This window comes from Perca fluviatilis, chromosome 5 (assembly GCF_010015445.1).
Source record: "Perca fluviatilis chromosome 5, GENO_Pfluv_1.0, whole genome shotgun sequence".
Lineage (NCBI taxonomy): Eukaryota > Metazoa > Chordata > Actinopteri > Perciformes > Percidae > Perca > Perca fluviatilis.
In genome coordinates this window covers 43,839,867-43,866,706 of record NC_053116.1, presented here as the reverse complement: position 1 = coordinate 43,866,706, position 26,840 = coordinate 43,839,867, and the positions used below count along the sequence as shown (strand labels likewise).

Here is a 26,840-nt window from a genome sequence, read left to right as displayed (position 1 = left end):
TCCTTCAGCATCAAGCTGCGGTTATGACGCTAAACCCCCAGGAAGACTGGCGGAATATCTCCGTTAATATCTCAGCGATAACACAGCGCAGAAATATAGTTTGGATATCACCGGAACCTTTGCTTACACGTCCTTTTCATCGCGAGATCATAGAACACTCACACAGCGAATCAGGAGACAGGGAAGAGAGCATGTGACACTCATGATCTGCCTCTCTGGGAGGAAGCGGTGGACCGGCGTGTCTGTCGTCCGGTTGGTGAACTCATTTCAAGCACCAAAAGAATTCGTCCACATGAGAAACAAGATATTTGTTCATCAACTTTTCAGCTTTCGAGCTGAAAGATCTCTTTACACTTGGCTCTGGGACAGAAAGCTGAGTTTGTTCTGATAGGAAACACACGGGGATCAGTTAGAGAAGAAAGAAAGCGAGGATCTCAGGGGTTCATGGATGGAGATGTCGTGTAGGATGGAATCAGAAGCTTTCCCAATCTCATTTTCAGATTTATAACAACATGTTACACTTCATACAGGAGAAGGATTCTTAAATAACTCTGAGAACTGATATCCTTTTATTACCTGGGTGTGTGTTTGTGTGTGTGTGTGTGTCTGTGTGTCTGTGTGTGTGTGTGTGTGTGTGTGTGTCTGTGTGTGTGTGTATGTATATGTGTGTGTTTGTGTCTGTTTGTGTGTGTATATGAATGTGTGTGTGTGTCTGTGTGTGTCTGTGTGTAGACATTAGGTACCAGGGTTCTCCATTAAACTGTAAACGGGGAAGCACTTCAGTGTTTTTCTCTCTCCGTCACTCTGAGCTGAGTCATAGTAAATGTAGAAACGTGAGAGTGCACGTGAGCGTGGCTGGAGTCTGACCGCTGCTTTTTTCTTTCCCCTTTACTCGGTTTGTAAAACAGGATCAACAGAGATCAGTATGTAATCCTGACTCAGCACAAAGCTACTTATCAGGATTTACACACTTGCTTTCTTCTTATGAACTTTACATCAAACTCTGTTCGCATTTCTGGCAATTTAGTGCCAGAACAGAGAACATAAAGTTTCCCTGATGTAATGTCTGGCAAACACTTGTATCCGCTTCTTTAACCCTCTGCTTCATGCTAACACTGGCTCTGTGTTGTGTTAAGCTGGGTTTCCTCAGGCAGCGCAGCATCTGGCAGAGCGGAGCCATTCAGTTTATTTCCTGTGAGAACAGTGGTACAGGATGAGCGAATGAGACGGCGGTGAAATTGCCCAGACGTTCACCGCTCTCTTCGCTCTCAAAAAGTTGACTTGGAGTATGAGGGGAACGTGCCTCCAATATATTCTCCCGTGTAAACACACAAGCTATATTTAAAATAATGTGTAAATTAAAAGAACGTGATTTTTGTACAGCCACTACTAGTTGGTAGCAATACATATTTAAACCAAAAACGGTGTGAGACTGGAGTAAAAAACTTACCAAATAGTTTGTGATAGGCAGGTAGAAACTGACAGAAACGTACCAACACCAACAACAGATAGTTAGTAAAAGCTTACACCTTCGGCATGACGGTTCAGCTGCGTGTGAGAGTTAAAAACAGCTGCCTTTGGAAACCCAGCGTTAAAGTGCAAGCAGACTGTTATATTATAAATAAGAAATACCCAGTTATTAGGAGAACCCTGGCTGCACTATGTCGGGACGGTATGACTCTACAAAAGACAGAAGAACCAATTATACAACTCCACTCGCACCGGGTCTGATAACCCAAGGATAACTCCGGAGGATTTTGGCTAGGGCTGCACAAGATATAATATACAAATATATCGTTTTTTATCATCGCGATATTGTCAAAAGGCTGCGACATATGGCAAAAAAGACTCAGAGATCTTTTGTGTTAGTTGAAAGAAAACTTAACTGTCATTCTTTTTTTTGTTCTGCCTTTTATATTCAATTCAATGTTTAATTTGTTCAGTAAAAGAAAGTTGGACATGATTTCCTTTCATTAGATTTAAACAGAACAAGCAGTTTGTTGTATTTTAGCAGAATACTGAAAGCAGCAGAACTGAGAACTCTTTAATATTTGTTTATCGCAAGTTACATCGTTATCAAGATATTCAACAATGTTATCACATATTTTCCTCATATCGTGCAGCTCTAGCAGCCACGTCAATCACTTCCTGTTTGAAAAGACCTTTTAGTGTGCAAGCAGACTGTTATATTATAAATAAGAAATACCCAGTTATAAGGAGAACCCTGGCTGCAGTGTGTCGGGACGGTATGACTCTACAAAAGACAGAACAGATTAAATCATATGACTCCACTCGCACCGGGTCTTATAACCGAAAGACAGTTCATGAACAGAGAGCAAACTCTTTCAGCGTTTTGTCCCGTCTTCAGTCCTTTGTTTCAGAGAGTTTAGTGAGATGTGGTGAGGACATGCTGTAACACGCCAGAGTCCGAAGAGACAGAGTCAAAAGAGACAGAGTCCGAAGAGACACAGCTGGACGTCCCACCGACGCAGCCGAGAAAAAAGTAATATTTAAAGAAAGTCCTAATATTTCAGGAAAAAGTATTCTTTTCACTTTGTGAACAGCTGTGGTTCTGATAGTGTTTTCCTTTGTTCTATATCTCGTTGAAGTTTGACTACATGCTGATATAAAGAGTTTAAATCCTGGAACCATGACAACCAGCTACGAGATGAATCCTGACCATAAAACATTTGATTCGGCGCAAAAAACATTTTGAAAACAAAAGTCAAAGGAAGAAGACGGTGAGCAATTAGTCAGTCTACCTCGGATGGTTTAGACGTCATGGATGATATTCTAAAAATGCCTTGGAGAAAATGAACAGGACTTTCACACTGTGGAGTTGTATCACAGGGATGTTTTGGATGGACATTGTTCCAGTGAGCGTTGTCTCCGTCTCCCTCCGGACTGTGTCCTGTCGGGCTCTGGACACAGCGGGTCATGGCTTCATGCTCGGACAGGGAGGGCGACTCTTACAGTCCCCGTTCAGACCCAAAGTAGGAGACGAGGGAAGAGTTGGTTCTCACACGGAAGGTCAAAAACCGGCCGGCGTGTTCACTTTATGCACAAAAACACTGACTCATTGCCGAGGTTCAGCTGAGTCACTGCGTCCTGCAGACTGGAATCAGTCCGGTTGGTTCAAAGCTGCAACTTTTACAACACAGGCGTTTTCTAATCTTCAGCAAAATGTGTCGCCAGTTTGAGAGAAAAGAGAATCAGAGTTGCAAAGCAGCTTCAGACCTTTCCTTTTAAAGGTGGAGTTTTCTTATTTTGCAATCCGTCAGCCTCGGACTTTAACTTTCTCAACAAACGAGCGTTAATCTACAAAACCTTGTTCATGAAGAAACCCTGGACTCCCTCCTTTGGTTGCATTGAGTTGTGGATGTTTCAGGTTTTTATCCCACAGAAGACTCAGACAGTTTCAGATTCAAAGGGGAAAAAGAGAGACAGCCGTGGAGGAGGGAGGACAGAGGGTTCGTATCACGCCGCGGGGCTGGGGAGTGTCTCCTGGTCGCCCCTGGTTACCTAGAGGAGGGGCTACTGCACTCCGAGGCAGGGCAACAGAACTGATGGGCGATGTCATCATCGTCCTCCTCTCTGAGAGACAGACAGACAAACAGACACAGAGAGAGAGAGAGAGAGAGAGAGAGAGAGAGAGAGAGAGAGACAGAAAGAGACAGAGAGAGAGACAGAGAGAGAGAGAGACAGAGAGACAGAGAGAGATAGAGAGAGAGGGAGAGAGAGAAAGAAAGAGAGAGAGAAAGAGAGAGAAAGGGAAAGGGAAATTAGCAGCAAAAGGAGAGAGGAAGAAAAGATTGAAAGAGGAAAAGACAGAAGAAAGGGAAAGAAGCAGAAAGAAGAGATGTAAAAATGGAAAAGACAGAATCAGGAAAGAGGGAAGAAAAGAAGAGCAGTGTGGTAATGACAGGTGCAGTTCTGCAGGCGGCCAGCAGGTGTCAGTGTTTTACCATTTCTAAATGAAGGACACTTTCACTTTCTCCGGAGGAAAAGGTGAAGCAGCAGTTTCCCTGTTGCATCGGGACACAAACAGTCTTTACAACTACAAACTTTACAGAGTTATGGGCGACAAAACTCTGAGTCTGAATGTTTTCATTCAGGAGGGAGGGGAGGAAAGGAAGAAGGAAAGGAGGGAGGAAAGGAGGGAGGAAAGGAAGGATGAATGATGTGAGCAGAGAGGTGAGGTGACAGGAAGCCTTTGGTCTTTCTCAGAAATTGACTGGTGCCAACAGAAATTAATGCAGATGTAATGTCGGTCCCTTTGATCCCGGCTTGTAATACATATATATATATATATATATATATATATATATATATATATATATATATATATATATATATATATATATACTTTTGGAAATTGATCTTAATGCCTTAATTAAAAAAATAAGGAAAAATCCAACTTTTAACGACACCAATTTTGCTTGTGAATGAATAATATATTGTAAATAAACAAATGTTCTTCCTTAAAATACAGGGGGCATAAGTAAGTACACCTCCATGTTAAATTCCCATAGAGGCAGGCAGATTAATTTTTAAAGGCCAGTTATTTCATGGATCCAGGATACTATGCATCCTGATAAAGTTCCCTTGGCCTTTGGAATTAAAATAGCCACACATCATCACATACCCTTCACCATACCTAGAGATTGGCATGGTTTTATCTCAGTTAGCCTAATGGTGGCTGGTTTGATTTGCATTGAGAGATGATTTTATGGAAAGTACCACATGCCAATCTCTAGGTATGGTGAAGGGTATGTGATGATGTGGGGGGTATGGTGAAGGGTATGTGATGATGTGGGGGGTATGGTGAAGGGTATGTGATGATGTGGGGGTATGTTGAAGGGTATCATAATCATAAACTTTTGTTGCATAAGAGATAATTTTCTGCAATAATCTAAAATCCAACAGAAACATCCTGTTGGCTGTTTGTAGGTAGATGCTAGATTGAACCCGCTACACGTGTCAGCGTGGACACACAAACATACTGCAGAGGCTTCAACACTGCAACCAGGGGTGTAGTGTTGTTTGTTTGAGTCACGGAGCTTACCGATGTTAAATTGTGAAGCTTGTTGGAAGGTTATGATATCGGCTGGTCAAGTGAGTGGCAGCTGCTAGCTGTTTAAGTCGCTACAGAGCTCCGTCACAGCTTGGCCGTATAAGTAGCAGTTAATAGATGTGTTTAGGTGCTACAGAGCTCTGCGATGCCGGCTACGGTGCTTTGCATGGAGCTCCGTTGTATCAGCAGTAATTGGTGGTTCAGATACCCGAGAATAGGCGACTGTGAGCCGGGTACAGAGCACCGCCAGCTGCTGGTCGTTATGGCGGATGTTACAGTTGTGTTATGCGCCGATGAAAGTTAAGTTTAGGCACCGAAACGACTGGTTTAGTTCAGGAAAAGTTTGTTTTACACTCCCAAAGAACACACATTTCCTGGGTGAAAGTCTTCTGTTTTTCCCGGGAAGCGAACTATGCTCCCTGTGTTTTATGACCCACCCAACTGTGAATCATGATTGGACGACTCAAAAAGCTCATCAGTATGTGACTGTCATGATTGAATGCTACTACAGGTAAGGCCATGATCACTCTTGGTGTCTTTTTTTTAAAAGAAAAAGTTGCCGACTGCAGCAGAAACACACTCAATCTAAACACCCAGGTAAAAATAAATCTAATTATTACAAAATAACAGTACAATAAGTGCTCGGCTTCGAGATGGATGTTTTATGGAGGAGAGAGGGATGAAGGGGTGAGGAAAGAGAGAGAGAGAGACTTAAAACTGTATGCAAATGTGTATGTTGCCCTGTTGTACTCTGTTCTTTATCAATACTATGTGTCGATATGGTCAAACTAATAAAGCCTCTTTGATTTTAAGTGTTTTGGGAAAACGTGGAGGAGAGAAGGAGCGGCTGCTTCACCCTTAGATTCATCTTTGTGAGTGTGTTAGTGAGTGTGGGGGAGGCAGGGGGAGGAGGGGGGAGGGGCAGGAGAGGCTTCATGCCGTTTTCCAAAGCTGCAGACAGTATCGGGTGCCAGTGAAGGCTATCGGGCCAGAGTGGTGGGTGGAGATCTAGGGAAGCTAGTCTATATCGATGACGACTTTTCATTTATGGGATTGTTCTGGTTCCCCTCTTTTAGGCCGGATGTCTGTTACCTTCCTCTTTCTTTGTGTTGCCGTTCTAACCTCTGGTGGATTTGTGAGGACTATGGTTAACTGCTCCTCAGATCTCTGCAGGGTAAATCCAGACAGCTATCTAGACTGTCTGTCCAATTGGAGTTTTCTGTTGCACGACTAAAACTTTTGAACGTACACATGTTCCACCAAAACCAGTTCCTTCCTGAGACTAATTAGCAGAGGCACCGTTGCTCCGTCTGGCGCTTAGCACCGCCCAAGATGATTGTGACTGGTTTAAAGAAATGCCCATAAACCAGAGGATTAGCCAGAACTTCCTCCGCAGCGCTGTGGAGGAATGTCTGGCAATGTGAGACTAGGGGGAAGCTAACAGAGGCTAACGGAGACTAATAGAGGCTAATGGAGGCAAACGGAGGCTAACGGGCGGAGTGGTTGGTGGAGGCAGAGTGGCAGGGGCCAGAGGGAGAAGCTGGGTGTGAGAATGGGACTCTGGCCCTAACCTTGCCTGATCGTGGTGCTTGGCGGGGGGCAGAGGGGGAGGCTGGGTGTGAGGAGGGGGTCTCTGGCCCTTACTTTGGCCCTTACTTTCCCTGATAGTGCTTGGCGGGAGGTGGAGGGTGAGGCTGGGTGTGAGAAAGGGACTCTGGCCCTTATCGTAGTGCTTGGCGGGGGCCAGAGGGAGAGTCTGGGAGTGAGGAGGGGGGCTCTGGCCCTTACCTTGCCTGCTTGTGATGCTTGGCTGGCAGGGGGCAGAGGGAGAGGTAGGGTGTAAGGAGGGGGACTCTGGCCCTTACCTTGCCTGCTCGTGGTGCTTGGCGGGGGGCAGGGCGCAGGGAGGCTTGGGCAGGCGGAGGCGCGCGGGACAGCAGTACTGATGGTAGGTGGCGTGGCTGTTAGGAGGTAGGCTGGAGGAGTAGAGAGAGGAGGAGGAGGAAGAGGAGGTGGAGGAAGGAGTGGTGATGCTAGTAGGGTTGTTGGAGGAACGACAAGAAGTGTTGGAGGAGGAATAAGACCTGACAGAGAGAGAAAGAGAGAGAGAGAAAGAGAGGTGGGGAGAGGGAGAAAGAGAAAAAAGAGAGAAATATAAAGTCAAGAGAGAAACAGAGAAAGGTAGACAACAACAACAACGAGAACAGACAGGCACACAGAAACACACACCGTTAGCATTACAGCACACTATTAGCCTAGCATTAATAGCCAACACATTTTCACGCACAACTCGTCAAATACGGCAGCTTGTCGTTATTTGGGTGGTTTGTGGTTAAGTTCAGGATCTTAGTTTGGGTTCAAATAACTAGTTTTGTTACGTAGTTTACGTTTGTGACGTTAGTTACGAACCACACGTAAGAAACCTAGTTACTTAATACTTATAATACTTAATATAAATTAACTAAGTTCTGTAGTTTACGTTTGTGGAGTTACTTAAGTAATGTTACATAAGAAACTTAGTTACTTAATACTTATAACCTATAAACGTAATGTTGAATTTTGGTCTGTCTGTCCCACCACCACAAACTGCCTCCTTAGGGGGAGTTTCGGTCTTTAATTTCTACCTCGTAACATTCTCACTCTTCATCCTTCATTTTACAGCGACGAGGTTGAGCCGAGAATGAGCCACATAGGCGCCATTTTGCACTCCCATAAGTGGTTTGTTCCATCATCATTCTGACCTATAGTATATTTAGGTTTGTAGTGGCGGCGCCCTCTAGTGGCCGTAGTAGTTCTGACGGGAGCAAAGCAGGAAGTAAGGCGAGGAAGTATAAGAGTGCCAGGCAGGTTGGGGGGGGGGGGGTCAAACAAACACAGGACTTTCACCCAGGAGACCGGGGTTCATGTCCCGTTTTTTTTAACTTTGTCGTCACGTTCTGTGTCACGTGGTAACCTTCAGGAAGTGAAGTCACGTCTGATTTGAACCCAAAACTCCATCTTCTTATCAACCTAACTTAGTAGTTCTGGTGTCAGACCCTAACCAAACTGGGACCATTTCACAATGTTAACCACGTATTTAAAACCTCCACTGTTACCTTCTCTGGTTTAGATATGAGGATGTATTTCCTGCAGCCACTAGGGGGCTAACTTATGAAATGCTCCTGTGGTTCGTATTAGAGGGGGGGGACAAACCACCATATCCTCAGAGGGTTTGGAGGGGGGGAAACCACCCATCCACCCATATCCTCGGAGGGTTTGGGCGGGTTGGCTGACCAAGCTGCCGCTGGCGAGTTGGAAGTGAGAACACGTTGTAATAGCAGCTTGTAGCGGTTAGCAAACAAATATGGCTTGTAGTTTTAAAAGCAGAGAGCACACTTAAATCTATCAGCATTAGCTTAGCACACAATAAATAACAGCACCATAGCAATTAGCACAAAGTTACAGCTAACACTCCTAGCTTATAGTTAGCATTTCTTACCACGTTAGCATTACCTTAGCACACAATTTAAACAGCAGCATACAGCAGTTAGTACAACATCTTAACTAGTCATTCAACATTAACATTAACATCACAGGTGTTAGCTTAGCAGTTAGAAGACACAAGATATCAGCTCATGGTTAGCACACAGTCAGTCTTGGCCGTTAGCACTAGCAGTTAGCATCACAGCAGTACATGTAAAGTGTACAGTGAGTCAGGAGAGGGAGGATGATGCACAGAAAAAGTATTTCAGAAGGACAGAGGAAGGCCAGGCGTGTCCTGCTCGCTAACAAAGCTTTACAGACTTCCACTGATGTTTCGCTGCAGTTTAATGACGTCTGATCAGAACAGGTACAGGTTTGGTTCTTGCTACAAGAATGCTGCTATCCTTGGTGTCTGTTATGGGCCTTGAAGCTGCGACCTTGCAGCTAAAGGACGGTGTGGTTAACTGCACGCTGAACGCTGTCGCCAGGCAAATAGTCTATATTGATGACGTTCTAATACCTGGATTGCTCTGGTGCCGCTGTAAAATCCGCCGGATGTCCCTCATTTAGGCCGGATGTCCATCCCCTTCCTCTTTCTTTGTGTTGACGTTCTAACCTCCGGTGGATTTATGAGGACTATGGTTAACTGCTCCTCAGATCTCTGCAGGGTAAATCCAGACAGCTAGCTAGATTATCTGTCTGTCTGTCTGTCTGTCTGTCTGTCTGTCTAACAGCTAGCTAGACTATCTGTCCAATCTGAGTTTTCTGTTGCACGACTAAAACTACTTTTGAACGTCCACATTTTCCACCAAAACAAATTCCTTCCTGAGACTATTTTTGCAGAGGCACCGTGGCTCTCTGTGGGTTTTTTAATTCTGAGATGTGATTCTGTAGAAATACAGCTCAGGCTCGTCTCTCTTCTAGGGCTGGGTTTAAAAAAATCTATTTTTCTGATTCAAATAGATTTTCATTTGAATGAAGAATCGATCTCTGTATGTATCATAATAAACTATAAGACCTGAGGGATCCATTAGTAACAACAGTTTCATGCTAGCTTGTATAGAAGTGGTTAAATAACCCTCCAAAATAGGCTTTTATTTTGGCGAGGAAAAACTGTCATGGCCATTTTAACCTTCGTATTGTCTTCATGTCGACCACACCAGGGGGGTTAAAAGGGCTCCCTATGCCACCTCCAGATATCTGAATGAAATGTCTCCAAACTTACTGACTGCAGTCTGCAGAGTTTAACTTTCCTACTGTCTTCGGTTTGTGCTTCCGATTGAACACCAACTCTCTGACATTTTGGCTACTGTGTGGTTAAAGCTGAGCGGACTCATTGGCATACAGTGGAGGGCAGCTTTGTTTTTGCCCTCCAGGTGGGCGTTCCCACAGTGCTATGACATCACATGAAAACTATGAATTATGGGCCTTGAAGCGGCGACCTTGCAGCTGAAGGATGGCATAGTTAACTGCTTGCTGAACCCTGTCAGCAGGCAAACAACCAATCAGCACAGAGGAGCTGTGTGAGTCACTTGACCTCCCTGTGACCAGCTGAAGGTTGGGATGTGATGTGTGTTCATACTCAGTGACTCCATGAGGAATGAAGTGATGAGGCTTAACCAGAACTACGCTATGTTTCATCACAGCAGCTCTTCAACATTTTACATTCATTAAAAAGATTCAATATTGCCAAATCCTGAAAAACAATTCAAGTACTTTTAGCGTGTATAGAACCAGCATATCTCCACATGTAAATGGGTGAATTAAGGGTTTATTTCAACCAAACCAGAGTGGTGATTGTTGGAACAGTGGAAAGATGAACCAAGACAGCGTTTGGTAGTTTTATTTAGTTTCTGTCCACTTTGAATGAAGTGTGTTTTACGATGATAAAAGTCCTGATTATTTACATGGAGTCTGGTGGAGATATGCTGGCTCTATACACGCTAAAAGTCCTGATTATTTACATGGAGTCTGGTGGAGTTTGGTGATGGTGATTTCGGGGCTGTTTCATGTTAAACTAAAAGGATCTTACTCTTTAACTAAAAGGTCTATCTCTGTAGGTATCCTTTCATAATGTTGTCAGACACTTAGAATAATAATCTGAGTCTGTCAGCGGCAAAAAAACTTATGCGGTGCATAATATGCAGGAGCTGCTACCACGCTTCACCGAGCTGAGATCTCATCCTCACATCTCGTCCCACTCGCTATGATGTCACAGTTTGCTGGCCTGCTGCACGGCTGCACACTCGCTATCTGTAGCTGCAGACGTGATGTCTGCCCGCTACCTCAACACCATGACACACTTCTGTCTCAACGCACGCCTTAATACACCGCTGCCTGAACACACACCATGACAAACCGCTGCCTCAACGCCGTGACACACTGCTACCTCAACGCACGCCGTGACACACTGCTGCCTCAACGCACGCCATTTTTGGATGCTGGGTCATAAAAGGTGAAATGTTTCTGTACCCAAAATGCAACAGAAACACTGGATTCCTCTTCTCTGTAATGAGAGGGAGCGTGTGTCAGGGGTCAGATCGGAGGATGAGGAAGTATGTCTGTTCAAAGATCAAAGTGGTTGAACACTGACACTCAAAAGAAAGCAAACACTCTCATAACCAGCTGCAAAACAAAAAAGGAACTGGCGTACAGACAGTTATCAGATAACGTCTTCTAAATAAACTGTTTGAGCCTTTTGTTCCGTTAGCAACTGAGCAAAAGACCATGAGAACAGCTAGTTCAGATCAGATGCAAATCGCCGTCATCATCGCTGTCACGTTGGCGAACTGTTCGAAGACTCGCGGCTGCCTTGCAGACGCATCCCAGACGCATCCCAGACACATCCCAGACGCATCCCAGATATCTAGCATGCTGAATACCTGGAGCTCACAGCCAATCAGAGAGCAGGACACTGAGGGGCTGAGGGGAAACCTGGATCAACAGGAACTTTTCTGAATGTGCTGCATTTAAAACATGGACTAAGTAATAAGTTGATGGTGCACTTTCTCTATGTCTTTCACCTTTCTTCTTTCTCTCCACCCTCAGCACAAATTAAGTATATCTCTCTCTGCTACATTTTGGTTTAAAAAGGAAAATCTCCTGCTATGTTTCCGCCTGGCATCCACACTACTGCCCCTAAACAATACCAACATGGCCGTGTGTATCATGTGAGCTCTAGGATCTACCTGGTTACTCTGCACTTGAAAATCATGGATGTAGAAGATGAAAACACAGAAAATACTTTGGAGAAAAAACAACGGTGAAAAGTAAGAGCAGGGATTTATTACCTTCGAGCAGGGTTTTTTCAAAAGTATTTTTGCTGCTTTTCCGACACATTTTTCACTTTTGTTTTTGTTAGGATTATTTTTGCTCTGTGTGGACATCAGAGATAGTTTCAGTCTCAAAATGCTGCTGGAAAATGAAAATGTATAGTCTGGATGTAGCTTCTTTCTCTCTGTGGCTTCATGTATGGATGGTACCACTTCAACCATCAGCTGGTTGGTCGGTTATATGTTGATGGTCCTGTTTCTGTGTGAATGTTTAAACTTGCAGATTGAATCGGTGTGAATCTGCAGAATCACAGTTACATAAAGAGACACTGCAGCTCAGAAAGGAGGCCATGCTGCAGCGTTGTTAGGGGCAACCGTTTCAAGTGAAGAAACATGTTGTCACGGTAACAAGGACTGCATGTTTTAAATAGATCACGCACACACACACACACACACACACATACACATAGACATACACACACACACACACACACACACACACACACATAGACATACACATAGACACACACACACACACACACACACACACACACACACACACATAGACATACGCACAACACATACACACACAACACAACACAGACAGACACACACAAACACTCACACACACATACGCAACGCATGCCGCACACACACACACACACACACACACACACACACACACACACACACACACACACACAGTAGTACTCCAGGGTGTTTGTCCCGCGGCTCGGCTCTGAGAGGTAATTCATCACTTCTCTATTCATATCAACTAGCCTATTTTCCCCTGCAGCCAACACACACACACACACACACACACACAGACACACACACAAGCACGCAGGTGCAGGGCAGCTGCAGATGTTTAACTACAGTGCAGCTCTTGTCAGCATGCCAGCAACACTCAGAGTTTTAAAGGGTCAGTTCAGCTAAATCCCATCCAACAGCTGTTCCCTCGTGGTGTCTGAAAGCAACTCATTCTCATCAACGGGCTCGTATGATATCCTACAAATGCAGGCAACCGCCAGCCGGTCACATGACACTTAAATTGTGTCTAAGTAAGTTGAGTGTCTTTACAGTTGAGTTTAGCCAAGAACAAGTGAGCATCATGTGGCGAAGACAGTTAAGTTTAGGCACCAAAACGACTAGTTAAGATTAGTAAAAAGATGGTGGTTTGGATTCAGACACTTCCGGAACATGAACACCTGTTTCCTGGGTGAAAGTCTTGTGTTTTCTCCTTAACTTCTTCGGGACATGAACACCTGTTTCCTGGGTGAAAGTCTTGTGTTTTCTCCTTAACTTCTTCGGGACATGAACACCTGTTTCCTGGGTGAAAGTCTTGTGTTTTCTCCTTAACTTCTTCGGGACATGAACACCTGTTTCCTGGGTGAAAGTCTTGTGTTTTCTCCTTAACTTCTTCGGGACATGAACACCTGTTTCCTGGGTGAAAGTCTTGTGTTTTCTCCTTAACTTCTTCAGGACATGAACACCTGTTTCCTGGGTGAAAGTCTTGTGTGTTCTCCTTAACTTCTTCGGGACATGAACACCTGTTTCCTGGGTGAAAGTCTTGTGTTTTCTCCTTAACTTCTTCCAGGACATGAACTCCTGTTTCCTGGGTGATAGTCTTGTGTTTTCTCCTTAACTTCTTCGGGACATGAACACCTGTTTCCTGGGTGAAAGTCTTGTGTTTTCTCCTTAACTTCTTCAGGACATGAACACCTGTTTCCTGGGTGAAGGTCTTGTGTTTTCTCCTTAACTTCTTCAGGACATGAACACCTGTTTCCTGGGTGAAGGTCTTGTGTTTTCTCCTTAACTTCTTCAGGACATGAACACCTGTTTCCTGGGTGAAGGTCTTGTGTTTTCTCCTTAACTTCTTCAGGACATGAACACCTGTTTCCTGGGTGAAGGTCTTGTGTTTTCTCCTTAACTTCTCCAGGACATGAACACCTGTTTCCTGGGTGAAGGTCTTGTGTTTTCTCCTTAACTTCTTCAGGACATGAACACCTGTTTCCTGGGTGTAAGTCTTGTGTTTTCTCTTTAACTTCTTCTGGGACATATTCAGCAATGTTATCTCATATTTTCCTTATACTAGTGCAGTGCCCGTTGAAAATATACCTGTTTGGATTGGGCTGATTGCTTGGCCTGTGGTATTGCTGCTTGTAGAATTCTTCAAAACCAAATTGTACCCCAAAATGACTTACAGAAGGACCCCAAACCACTGCAACTCCACTGTATAGCCTATACTACTGACTTACAGTGTAGGCTACTTCTACATCAGAGGAAGACATTGTACTACTATATTTACCTGACAGAATCATAATGTAATCACAAAATATCACAATGACAATGTGGAGTAATCAGACATTAGCCTCATGGACTCATGGCAGTGTGCTACCCACCTTGCCCGTTATGAGAGCTAATCAACACATATCTGTGTTCATCAAACACCACAACCAGACCGTTCTCTCTCGCAGAGAGAGAGAGAGAGAGAGAGAGAGAGAGAGAGAGAGAGAGAGAGAGAGAGAGAGAGAGACGTTTCGTGTCGTTTGATCGTTAAAGTTTGTGGGCCTGAGGTGTATGTCACATTTTAGCTGCCAAAGCTCTGCTGCTCTTTATCTGTCTCTGGTCCTGCTCACTACTCACTCAGTGTGAGAGGGGGAGGGGCCGGCAGCTAGTGGAAGAATTATTCAGATCCTTTACTTTAGTAAAAGTACTAATACCAGACTGTAAGAATACTCTGTACAACATTGTCTGTGTCTTTAAAGTACACAGCAGTAACAGCAGGCGTGACTTGTGAGTACAGTATGAAGAGAAGTGGTGTAAGCTATAATGCTAACAGCCAGTTGACGTCATCTTGCTAAAATTAGGTAACAATAGTTTTTATTTTCTAAGCTGTATCTTATATTCATATCAGATTTAAGGAGGTGAAGATAGCAGCAGGGAAGGTAATGAAGTCAAAGAGTTTAAATGCTGTGGCAAGCAAATGTTTGTTGTTAAGATGTCCATGATTCCTAATAAAACATCCCGAAACACGTGTGCTATAACAATAGACAGCTCTGTGGTAGTCCAGACTGCTGAGAACCTGGCTGTGACAATCAACCATCAACTCTCCCTTACTGCCAACACTGATGCAACTACCCCATCGTGTAGATACATGCTGCAGACTAGTCTCGCTTTGCCAGACCTTCCTCCATAGCGTTACAAAGGAAGGTCTGGCTAGTAATCACAATCATCTTGGGCGGGGCTAAGCTCTGGACGGAGCCACGGTGCCTCTGCTAAATAGTCTCAGGAAGAAACTTGTTTTGGTGGAACATGTGTACGTTCAAAAGTAGTTTTAGTCGTGCAACAGAAAACTCTGATTGGACAGATAGTCTAGCTAGCTGTTAGACAGACAGCCAGACAGACAGATAGTCTAGCTAGCTGTTAGACAGACAGACAGACAGACAGATAGTCTAGCTAGCTGTCTGGATTTACCCTGCAGAAATCTGAGGAGCAGTTAACCATAGTCCTCACAAATCCACCGGAGGTTAGAACGCCAACACAGAGAAGCCCATGGCAACAGATATTGGGCCTAAATGAGTAATATCTGGTGGAATTTCTGTCATCAACGGAGCAATCCCAGAAATGGAACATCAAGGATATTGACTACATGCTGCATGACATCAGAAGGATACGTCTCAGGTTCTGGTTCAGGCTCTAGTCATCTCACGTCTAGACTACTGCAACTCCCTCCTGATTGGCCTGCTTGCATGTGCCATCTGACCCCTGCAGCTCATTCAGAACGCAGCAGCTTGACTTGTCATCAACCTCCCCTAGTTCTCTCACACTACACCACTCCTCCGCTCTCTTCACTGGTTACCAACGGCTGCCCGCATCTAGACACTAGTACTTACATACAGCACACTAGTACTCTCATACAGTACACTAGTAATCTCATACAGTACACTAGTACTCTCATACAGGATCACGAACGGATCAGCCCCAGCATACATCCATGACACAGTCAAACCCTATACCCCAACCTGCCCACTCCGCTCTGCATCAGCCAACCTGCTTGCTGCCCCCTCACAGCAAGGGACAACTAATCACTCAACCAAATCCCGACTGTTTGCTGTCCTGGCTCCCAAATGGTGGAATGAGCTACCTATTGACATCAGGATGGCTGAAAGCCTAAGCATCTTCCGCGGTAGGCTAAAAACAGATCTCCTCCGACTCCATCTCGGATAAATGTAGAACTTACAGCTGCTTTTTCATGTGTCTCTTTGTAGTTTGGCTTATTTGAAGCTAATGTACTTGTACTTACTACTTGTTGTCTGGAGTTTGCACCTTAAAAACCACTTAATTAGAAGTCGCTTTGGATAAAAACGTCAGCTAAATGACATGTAATGTAATGAAAGGGGACATTTTCACCTCCTCCAGTTTTTCTTGCCACTGTCACACTGAATGCTTGCTCTTGGGGGAATTACTGGAATTGTTGGGTCTTTGTAAATTATAGTGTGGTCTAGACCTACTCTATCTGTAAAGTGTCTCCAGATAACTCTTGTTATGATTTGATACTATAAAGTTGAATTGAATTGAAATTAGCATGTTAGCTTGTTATCATGTTAGCTTTTTATCATGTTAGCATGTTATCTTATTATCATGTTAGCATGTTATCATGTTAGCCTTTTATCATGTTAACTTGTTATCATGTTAACATGTTAGCTCATTATCATGTTAGCTTGTTAGCATGTTAGCTTTTCATCATGTTAGCATGCCTTTCCCTCACTGCTCTCTCGGTGATGCCAATCTGCTTAAAATGTAAATGTGTCGGTGTGTGAGGAGCCGAGTGTGCCACTTCCTCCTCAGCCCTCCGAGCCGTTGCCATGACAACGCAGCACTTTAGGAAGACGAGGAGGAGGAGGGGGGGGTCCACGGCCACCACCCGGCGTCGCTGAGTCTCATTTCATGTTTCCAAAAATAACAGAAGGAGAGAGAAACACAGGGAGAGGACGGAGAGCCGGAGGGGACAAATGTTAATCAGAGAGTTTGAGTATTTGTTGCATTTAAACTGGATATATATTTATAAAAATAATATCCCGATTTATAGATGATGTTGCTGCTCTGCTGGGATTATTTTCCTTCAGGTCTACACATCAAGCAGGACATCACAGGGTTCGGCCTGTAGTTACATGTCAGCATCAGGAAATATGAAAACTAGAAGCTGCATCTGCATCTTCATATATTCATACACAGCACCATGTCTGACTGAGCGCATTACAGTCTTAGGTCGGCCTGATCTGAGCGCTGTGATTGGTGGAAACATGTTTAGCTCAGAAATATCAGGCAGCAGCTTTCAGTCCACCTGTGATAAACTGCTGACTTAAGACTTTAGCTTCCACGCACACACACACACGCACGCACACGCACGCACACACACACACACACACACACACACACACACACACACACACACCTGGTGCTGAGTGAGCTCGTTTACACTCATGTTATCGTCATCAGCACACAGAGGATGAGAAGTCAGCTGTTTACAGAAACAGAAACAAAGAGACAGACATGCACACACGCGCACACACACACACACACACACACACACACACACACACACACACACACGATAAACTTTCTGTTTGTATCCTTAAACATCTTGTGGTTTCCCCCTGCTTCAGCCTGAGCAGCTGAATGAATCAGTGTGAGGGGTGTTTTGCATTTTGCTGCATCATGCCCGATACCAAACACTCAGAAACCCGCGAGCAGCTCTGCAACACGCTGCCCCAGTGCACTCTGGGATTTATTTGATCCCTCAGTCACTTGAAGAGGCAGCAGCGTGTGATGTTTCATGATGAAACTTTGCTGCTGTCAGACTGCATCACTGTTCTCTCTCTGTTACATCATCTGCAGCTTCAGGTCAGCTTTTACCCACCGTATCGGCGGTACCTGAACGCCCCGGGACTCACGCCTGGAGGGCTCGTTTTCCTTCCATGAGGCTACTTCTTAACTTTTGCTGCCGGTTGATTTTTTTGTAAAATTAAACATTGAATTAAATATAAAACGCAGCACAGAAAAACGACAGTTACATTTTAAAGTACAGTTTTCGTTCAACTAACTTTCACAATATGTTTAATGTGCCAGTTGATATCGTGATGATGATAATAAACAATATATTGTGAGACTCTGCTGCAGTCTGTGTGTGTGTGTGTGTTTGTGTGTGTGTGTGTCTGTATGTGTGCGTGTGTGTGTGTGTGTGTGTGTGCACATGTGTGTCTCTGTGTGTGTGTCTGTATGTGTGCGTGTGTGTGTGTGTGTGTGTGTGTCTGTGTGTGTGCATGTGTGTCTGTGTGTGTGCGTGAGTGTGTGTGCATGTGTGTCTATGTGTGTGTGTTTGTGTGTCTGTGTGTGCATGTGTGTCTGTGTGTGTGTGTGTGTGTGTGCATGTGTGTCTGTGTGTGTGTGTGTCTGTAATGTGTGTGTCTGTGTGTGTGTGTGTGTCTGTGATATATTGTGATATATTGTGCAGCCCTTGTTGTAGCATCCCTCCATCACCTCTGCAGAAACCTGTGAGTCTGCTGCAGTCTGTGTGTGTGTGTGTGTGTCTGTGTATGTGTGTGCGTGCGTGTGTGTAATCTATAGTACTTTGTAGCTGTGTGTATGACAGTTTAAAGCGATAGTAATATGAAATGTGTGTCCATGAGTCACCGCTGCGTCTCTGGTCTGTTCCCTACAGCATAAAGCTCTAAAGCTTTCAGCAGTGAGCGGCGAGCAGCGAGCAGTGCAGCGAGCAGCGAGCACCCAGCGAGGTTAAAACCATTTCTGCTGTTTGCCAGAGTGTTGTCCTTCAAACAGGTTTCACACAGTTGCATAGCAACAACAATCGGCGTGACAGGCGCCTCCCACAGACAGACAGCGAGTGCCTCGGTTCAGTGTTTTCACATACAAGGAACGCTTGGGACACGCACGGGACAACTGCAGCCCCGTCTGTGTCTCCGGCGTCCCCAACACTTCCTGATCAGAGGCTCCTGAGATAGCGTTGCCAGGCAACAAACCCAACTCCGGGCAGCGAGCAGAGGTCTGACTGAAAATGCATTCAGAGCGACAGCATTACAGAAAATAAAGAGCCAAAGACAAAGCTGCTGAGGTTACCATGGTGATTAGCACAGCGAAACAACTCCACGTTCACATGAAGAACAGCATGTTTTTCTCTCAGCGAGAACAACCAATCACATCGCTCCTAGCAGAAATGTCTGTTACATAAGTGTGTTCAGTCTGAGCTGCAGCAATTATCAGACACTGTCGTCGTTTAGTCCATCTGTCTCTGGAGTCTCCGCTCCGTAGCTCCGTTAGCTGATGAAAGGATGAATATTTATCACTCTGTAGCTCCGTTAGCTGATGAAAGGATGAATATTTATCACTCCGTAGCTCCATTAGCTGATGAAAGGGTGAATATTTATCACTCTGTAGCTCCGTTAGCTGATGAAAGGATGAATATTTATCAGCCCTATACATCCACCAATCACAGGATCTCATCGCAGAAAGAAAGAAAATGCTTCAGTGTTAACAAGTCACCTCTGAGTCAAAAAAACTGATCGAAATTGATTTTGTTATCTACCTGCCAAGTTCACAGGTAGATACAAAAAATCCACCGGCTAAAAACTGACAGAAAACTGACAAATTAAACCGCATTAAGAGCGTGGCGAGAGTTATTTTCGGACCCTGCCTTACAATAAATCACTTTCAGCCAAACAACTTTGCCTTCAAGCAAAAAGATGTTTCAGGTTGTGGTCACATGTCTATAGTGTTGCACAAACCCTGCGAGAAAGAAGCTGCAAAGTTCTCTCTGCAGAAATTAAACTCCCTCTACGACTCTCCGCTCCGTAGCTGCGTTAGCTGATGAAAGGATGAATATTATTATCCCTTTACAATCACCAATCACATGTTCTCAGTGCAGAAAGAAAGCAGAAACGCTTCAGTGAAAACGAACAAGTCACCTCTGAGTTTACAATAGATCACGTTCAGCAAAACAATGAAGCGAAGAATCAAGCAAAAAGATGTTTCAGGAGGTGGACACGTTATTTCCAGTGTTTCACAAAACCTGCGTGAGGAAAGCTGCAAAGTTAGCTATGATCAAAGTCAAAGTCATTTACACGAGTTTTGACAGGACAGGCAAGTTTGAGTTTGCTTAATCTCTTAAGAAGCATAGGAATGTACCAACCAAGTAATGTCACTGCTGTGAGAAAGCATCCATTAAATATGGCATCCTGTCAGTTTTAAACTTTATCCCAAGATTTAAAAGCCAATTTCACTTTTTCACAGAATATTCTGACGTAGAAACTCAAACTTCCTTTGCTGGAAATTTTAGTTTTCAGCAAAGGTTTCCAGTCAGCGTTTAGAAAGTAAACCCCTGCAGAGGCCAGTTTTAACTTCCTCTCCTGTTATCTTTGGCTTTGTTTTTGTTAAGTAAAAAGCTTAAACTGTGACTCACGGTTTCTGGTGGTGCAGCGTGTGTGCGTGGTGGTTGTTGGAGGCGTTGGCTCGGTGTAGGCGCTCCAGCCGCTCCTTCTCTTTCTCCACAAAGTTGGTGTTGGTGCCGGTGCTGGTGGAGGTGGACGGCGCTCGCGTTAGCCGGCTGTGGGCGCGCGGCTGATCTCTGGGCGGGATTGGAGGAGGAGGGGGTGGAGCCGGCGCCGGGGAGGAAGCCGGAGTCAGGATCTGTGTTGGGACGGAGACAGAGACGGAGGCCGGAGGAGGAGCGGGGATGGCTGCGGAGCTGTTAGAGGAGTGATGCAGGGAGGAGTGGTGGTGGTATTGGTGGCTGTGGTGCAGAGGGGCAGGGGACAGGGGCTGTGGGGTGGCATGGTGGCTGTGGTGTAGCTGGGCGGGGGACGGAGGCTGCGGGGTGGCGTGGTGCAGCGGGATAGAGGAAGGAGGCTGCGGGGTGGCGTGGTGGCTGTGGTGCAGCGGGACGGAGGACGGTTGGCTGTTGTGGTGGATGTGCGTATGGTTCCTGGTAGAAACGGATGCTGTGTGAGCCTGCGGAGGCGGAGGCGGAGGGAGCGGTGGCTCGGGGGGAGGAGGAGCAGGCGGCAGTGGAGCAACGGGCTGGCGGTCCAATCGCAGGTCTTTGTTCTCCCGGCTGAGCCGGTCCAACTGCACCTCCAGTTCCTCGATGCGGTGCCGCTGCGTCTCCAGAAGCTTCTGCTGGCTCTCGATGATGTTGTTCAGCTCCAGGAGGTACTCCACCGCCCGGTTAGGGCTCTCTGGGCTCGCCTGGCCCGGGCCTGGGTTAGCATCCATGACTAGCTCTTCTCAGAGTTAGCACGCAGGCTAACAGCGAGAAAACGTCAGGCTAAATGACAGCCGTGACTAAGGTTTCCTATGCTAATGTCTCAACGAAGGAGCCTAAACGCTGTCGGCTGTTAGATCCAGGTTGTACACTGAAGCTAAACGCTAAACTTCTGCATGAAATGAGTCACAACTTCATCTGATGCAGAGCTAAATGCTAACTCAGTAAGGGTTGGATTTAACAGGGTATAAATCTAAAAACAACAGAGAAGAAAATGGACCTAAACTACCACTACTTTCTTGGTTTTCTATGCCCAAAGTCTGTCTTGCTAATGTTTATATCTCTGTTGTTTTATCGACCTCTGGATATCGTGCTTTTATGTTGCTTTGTCCGTCAAAAAACCTTGTAAACTCTGCTTTTAAAGCTGCTTCATAAATAAAGTTATAATCATTAATATTCTAAATCTCAACACATAGAAGAATCTGGACCAAAACTATGACTACTTATTTCTTAACTTAATCCCAACACAACAGAGAAGAAACTGGACTCTTCTACGAACTCTACCGTCTAATCTAAAACCTAAATGTTTAAACAACTACGCCCCTGGCCCGGAGCCCTGCACCCTCAAAACTAAACTACACTTCACCCTCCCCCCCACCAGAGGTAAGTGGGGGGGAGAGGACTTCTTCTTCTTCTAGTTCTGATGTAAAGATCAAGATGTCGCTCGTCCTTGCTTGCTCCAATCAGAGAGCTTCATCAAGTCGTGGAGCATCCCCCAGTTCAGTCAGTCAGGAGTTTCTGTCGGGGGTCACACCCATCACGGTGTTAAAACACAACAAACACAGAGAGCACGCCTACGGAAACAGTTTGTCTTTGTGTTTGTCAGTGAGTCAGGTGTATCCGCTCTTTGCACTTCATCCAGGAAATCACATTTGTTTCCAGGAAGCAGATGTGGAAACCACAGCTGACAGAGACTTTATTTGTCGCTCTGCGTCAAAAAAATCATACGTTATCATTGTCGAGCGACTGAAAGATTGGCGTGAAGAGTTTTTCCAAGTGGAAAGCAATCTGTAGACTGTGTACGAACTCCAGAGAGCGTACAAACCAGCAGTTACCCTGATGTGCGTCAAAATAAAATCCCGGGTCAGATTATAAACCGCTGTGGTATTTCTCCAAATGAAGAGTTTTCTGAGCAGGAAACAAGATGAGAAGTCAGCTCAGACACTTTCCGTCAACAACCAGACTTTGAGAAATAAACCCAAAGATCCACAGAAAGAAAAAGTAAAGTCCGTGGAAGATCATCTCCTGGCGATTGTTGTGGAAGCAGAGAGCGTAGGTTCAGCTGCAGGACTCGGTCCAGCGTCCTGCCGGTGCTCTGTCACAGGAAGTGATGCACTTAGGGACAACGTCATGTCAGATGTTTGTTGTCTTCCCTGATGCAGTGAGGCATCTGGGAGTCAGCTTCAGTTTGATCCTGCTGGACGGAGATCCATATTCTTCTTCATGTTGTACATCCATCACATGGAAGAGAAGAAAAGAAAAACATCAACTCATGTTACTTTTACAAAGTTGTTTCTGTTTTTTTCATTCTCTCATTTCCCTCGTTGCCCTTTCTATTTTAGGGCCGCAAGCAGGGGCGTAGCCGTAATCAAATAATATTTACTCAGTACTTTTAGCTAACTATTTGGACTGTTTACTTGATCCTTTTAGCCAACAATGTGGACCGTTTAGTCTATACCTTCAGCTAACTATTTGGATTCTTTAGTAAAGTAAAAAAAATAAAGTGCATTCAAATCAACTCAGACACGTTGTAAGTGTGGGGGACAGAGGGCATGTTCCCTTGTGTACAGCGTGCCCGCTACGCCCTTGGCAGCAACTAACGATTATAAAACAATTAGTTGCAGATCCTTCTCCATGATCCAAGAGAGACGGGTATAAAAAAGGAGAAACATCAACTCGTGGTGCTTTCACAAAGTTATTTCCTTTAGAAATTATGAATTATTGCCACTTGGAGTCACCAAAGACACACACTTATCACACAGGAAGTGGCTCTCTGGTTTCTATGGCAAACAGTTTCAGTTTTTAAATATCCTCCCATTAAGCACATTCAATTATTCATGACTCACTAACTGACCATCATCCGTCTCTCTCTCTCTCTCTCTCTCTCTCTCTCTCTCTCTCTCTCTCTGCCTACCCGACTCTCAGATTTTGTTGTTTGGGTCATTTTGACTGGATATTTGTGCTTCTACCATAAAAGTAAGAAATCTACAGTTAAATGGTTTCTTCCATTAGGTCCAGTTCTGATCAACACAGATCAAAGATTAGTGGCTGTGTTTTAGTTGTTAAAATAGTCTGGTGATGAGATATACCAATGGGAGTCTGCACAGGGACTTTATTTTGAAATGTTTGAGCCATTCCACTTCCTGCCCGGCCTGGTAAAGCCCTGCAGAACTAACGCATATTTCTTTGCATCTTCATATCCCTCTGCCTACAGAAAACACACAACATCCAAAAGGACTCATTCCACCCCTCCCATCATCTGTTGAAACTAAAGCCCCCTGGTAAACGATACAGGCCCATCAAAACACTCAGCACAAGATTCTTCAACAGTTCAACAGTTATCCCTAAGTCATCACCTCACTGAACTCCACACCCAAATACATGCCTCCATTAATGTGCAACAATTTATTATTTATTTATCACATGCAACACACTTTACTATCAGAAATTGACTTTTATGAAATGGAATTTTGTATGGTGAGTGTATGAGTGAGTACTTTAGTGCATCTTATTTGTTTTACATGAAAATAAAGTCTCTCTCTACCCATCCATCCATCCATCCATCCGTCCATCCGTCCATCCGTCCATCCATCCTTTTAGCAGAGAGCCGCTTCTACGGCGCTGTGTCGCGGCTTGTGGCATCATATGTTCCTTCTCCCCAGAAGATGAACCCTGATCTTTCCTCTAGTGCCATCAACGCTAAGCCCTAATCCCTAATCCCTAAAAATAAGTAAGTGTGAGGAACGGAGAACTTCGTGTGACGTGCGCCGGCCCCTGGTCTTGCCTTTGATTGCCTATATCAACTGCCCAGTCGTTGGGACGAGGTGGGGGAATCATCGAGATAACTTTTTAATTCCTAACCCTAACCCCTAACCCCTAACCCCTAACCCGAACAGTTTCGGCACAGGTCGTTCAGATCGGTATGCAACATTGTTTCGGTACGCCCTGCCACAAAAACTGTGGCAGGGCGATTCTGGACTGGAGTGTTCATGTCCACTACTAGCACAAGCTGAACAGAAATTCTGGAGCGTGACTTTTACCTTGCAAGTTTGGGCAACACACGTTGTTGTGTATGAACTGTCTGCAGACATTGTGCAGCTGAGGTTGGGAACCGTGTCAAACATTTAATTTATGACTGCATCACGTCCCGGAAGAAGTTAAGGAGAAAACAAGACTTTCACCCAGGAAACAGGTGTTCATGTCCTGAAGAAGTTAAGAAGAAAACATGTTGTGTACCGTTACACCCCTACAGCCCACACATATTCTTTAAACATTTCATAAATATTCCTGTGTATTCCTCTGTATTTTTTGAATAGTTGTTCTTGTATTCTATACTATTTGTCAATTGTTGTACTGTATATTCTGTATGTTTTCTGTGTGACTTATATTTGCTGCTGTAGCACTGAAATTTCCCAATTTGGGATCAATTACCTGTAACTCCATCTAATCTAATCTATTTGACACACACACACACACACACACACACACACACACGCTTCACAACTTGCTCTCGTAGTTTTGAGGATATTATATCATTGTGCGTATGTTTTCACACGATATTATACAAAGCCGTTCATGAGAATGCGTTGCAAACCGCTCCAAAACCGAGGCACAGACCGAATGTTGTGTACTGTTACACGTCTACAGCCCACACATATCTGACACACATGCAACTTACAAAGCACACACAGGCACACACGCACATCACATACAAACACAGAGGCACACACATCACATACAAACACACACACACACACACACACACACACACACACACACACACACACACACACATAAACACATACGAACCCATGCTTCCCACACTGAATGGCCTTAAGAATTAATGCTTACACACACACACACACACACACACACACACACACACACACACACACACACACACACACACACACACACACACACACACACACACACTGCACCAGAGTCTCACAGGTTTCTGCAGAGGTGATGGAGGGACGAAGAGGATTATTGATCTGTCCCTCTCTCTGCCGCTGTCATCATCATCACCATTATCTCTCTGAAATAAAACACACTCTTGCTCCGTTTTTCTTTCCCAATGGTGATCAATCCATCCCTTCTTCTTCTGCTCTCTCTTCCTCTGTGTATTCCTCTGCTTGTCTCTCTGCTGCAGGCCCTCCTCCTCCTCCTTCCTCCTTTTCCTCTTGTTGCCGAGTCAATCTCTTCCTAATTATCATTCCTCTGCGCCTGATTGCCGAGCCATCCGCTGCCTGTCGCTGCAGTGCTGAGGATGCTGCGTGTGAACGCACGATGATCGGGTTATTATCACTGCTACGGTTTCAGCTTCTCTCCTCCGCTGGTCTGCCGGAGAGAGAGATAGATGGATGGAAAGAAAGAGGAGGGAGGGAGGGAGGTGTCGAGTGCAGACGGGCAGCTGGAGAGATGATGGACGGATGGAGGAGGAGGAAACAGAAGAGTGGAGAAGGAAGGAGGAGAGAAGAGAGAGGAGGGAGGAAAACTGTGTGTGTGTGTGTGTGTGTGTGTCGGTGGAAGAGAGGATGAACGTGCCGCGTCACACAGAGACACACGCAGAAACCACAGGAATATATATCACCGAGGCAGAACAAGAACTGCAACTAGGGTAGTATGAGAATATTGTCATTGATCAACAAAAGGAGATGCCGTTCATGCATGAACGCACACAAATAGACACACAGACACACACAAACAGACACACACACACACACACACAAACACATTAGGGCTGCTTGATTATGAAAAAATAAATCATAATCATGATTACTTTGGTCTAGTGAAATCAGGATTATTTAACAGGATTCCTCGTTGACTTTTGGAAAGATGTTACATTTATTGAAATTATAAAACTGTGAAACAGTGAAACAAATCAGTAGTGACACCACCTTCCACTATGACATCTACCTTCATACTTTTCATTCAGAACACAAGACAAAATAAGAGTTTACCTGCAGAACGTCACGTTCTGCAGGTAAATCGTTTTTCTCGATTATTCTGTTTTGTGATCGTGATTCAAATTCCGGAGAGAAGGAAGGAAAAGTGCGTGTGTGTTGGTGGCAGAGAGGAAAAGAAAAATCACCACAGGAAAATATATCACAGAGGTAGAGCTAGAACTAGAGCTGACGTTGAGCGGCAGTTGCCTTAGTTTGGCCGATGTCTTCAAGTGCTAATTTTTAGCCAAGACAAAGGCAATGTGGCTTGGTGTGTCAGGGCCTTTATGCACAGACTGATTTCATGAAGTGGCGTATGTATGACACGCCAATTCGTATGCCGTTATTGGCGTGTTATCAAGACGCATACTCGCTTTTTAGCTACTGTATGTCTACCATTTATATACATTTATCTACCTGTTCATCAAATCAGTTGAGCTACTCCACAATGTTTCAAGGTAGCACTAGTACCCCCAAAGGAACAGGTAACCATCAGTACCCCCAGAGGAACAGGTAACCATCAGTAC

General features: G+C 44.8%; 1 protein-coding gene across 1 annotated transcript in view; it reads right to left on the bottom strand.

Moving 5' to 3' along the window:
* Window positions 1-25,860, bottom strand: part of LOC120559089 (IQ motif and SEC7 domain-containing protein 2-like) — a 112,664-nt gene extending 86,804 nt beyond the window's left edge. The window contains exons 1-2 of the mRNA XM_039800512.1: window positions 25,320-25,860; window positions 20,288-22,587 (exon numbers count right to left, since the gene is read on the bottom strand). Coding sequence (XP_039656446.1) covers window positions 20,288-21,099 — 812 coding nt within the window. The 5' untranslated portion in view covers window positions 21,100-22,587; window positions 25,320-25,860. The remainder of the gene's footprint in view (window positions 1-20,287; window positions 22,588-25,319) is intronic.
* Window positions 25,861-26,840: the final 980 nt, after the last annotated feature.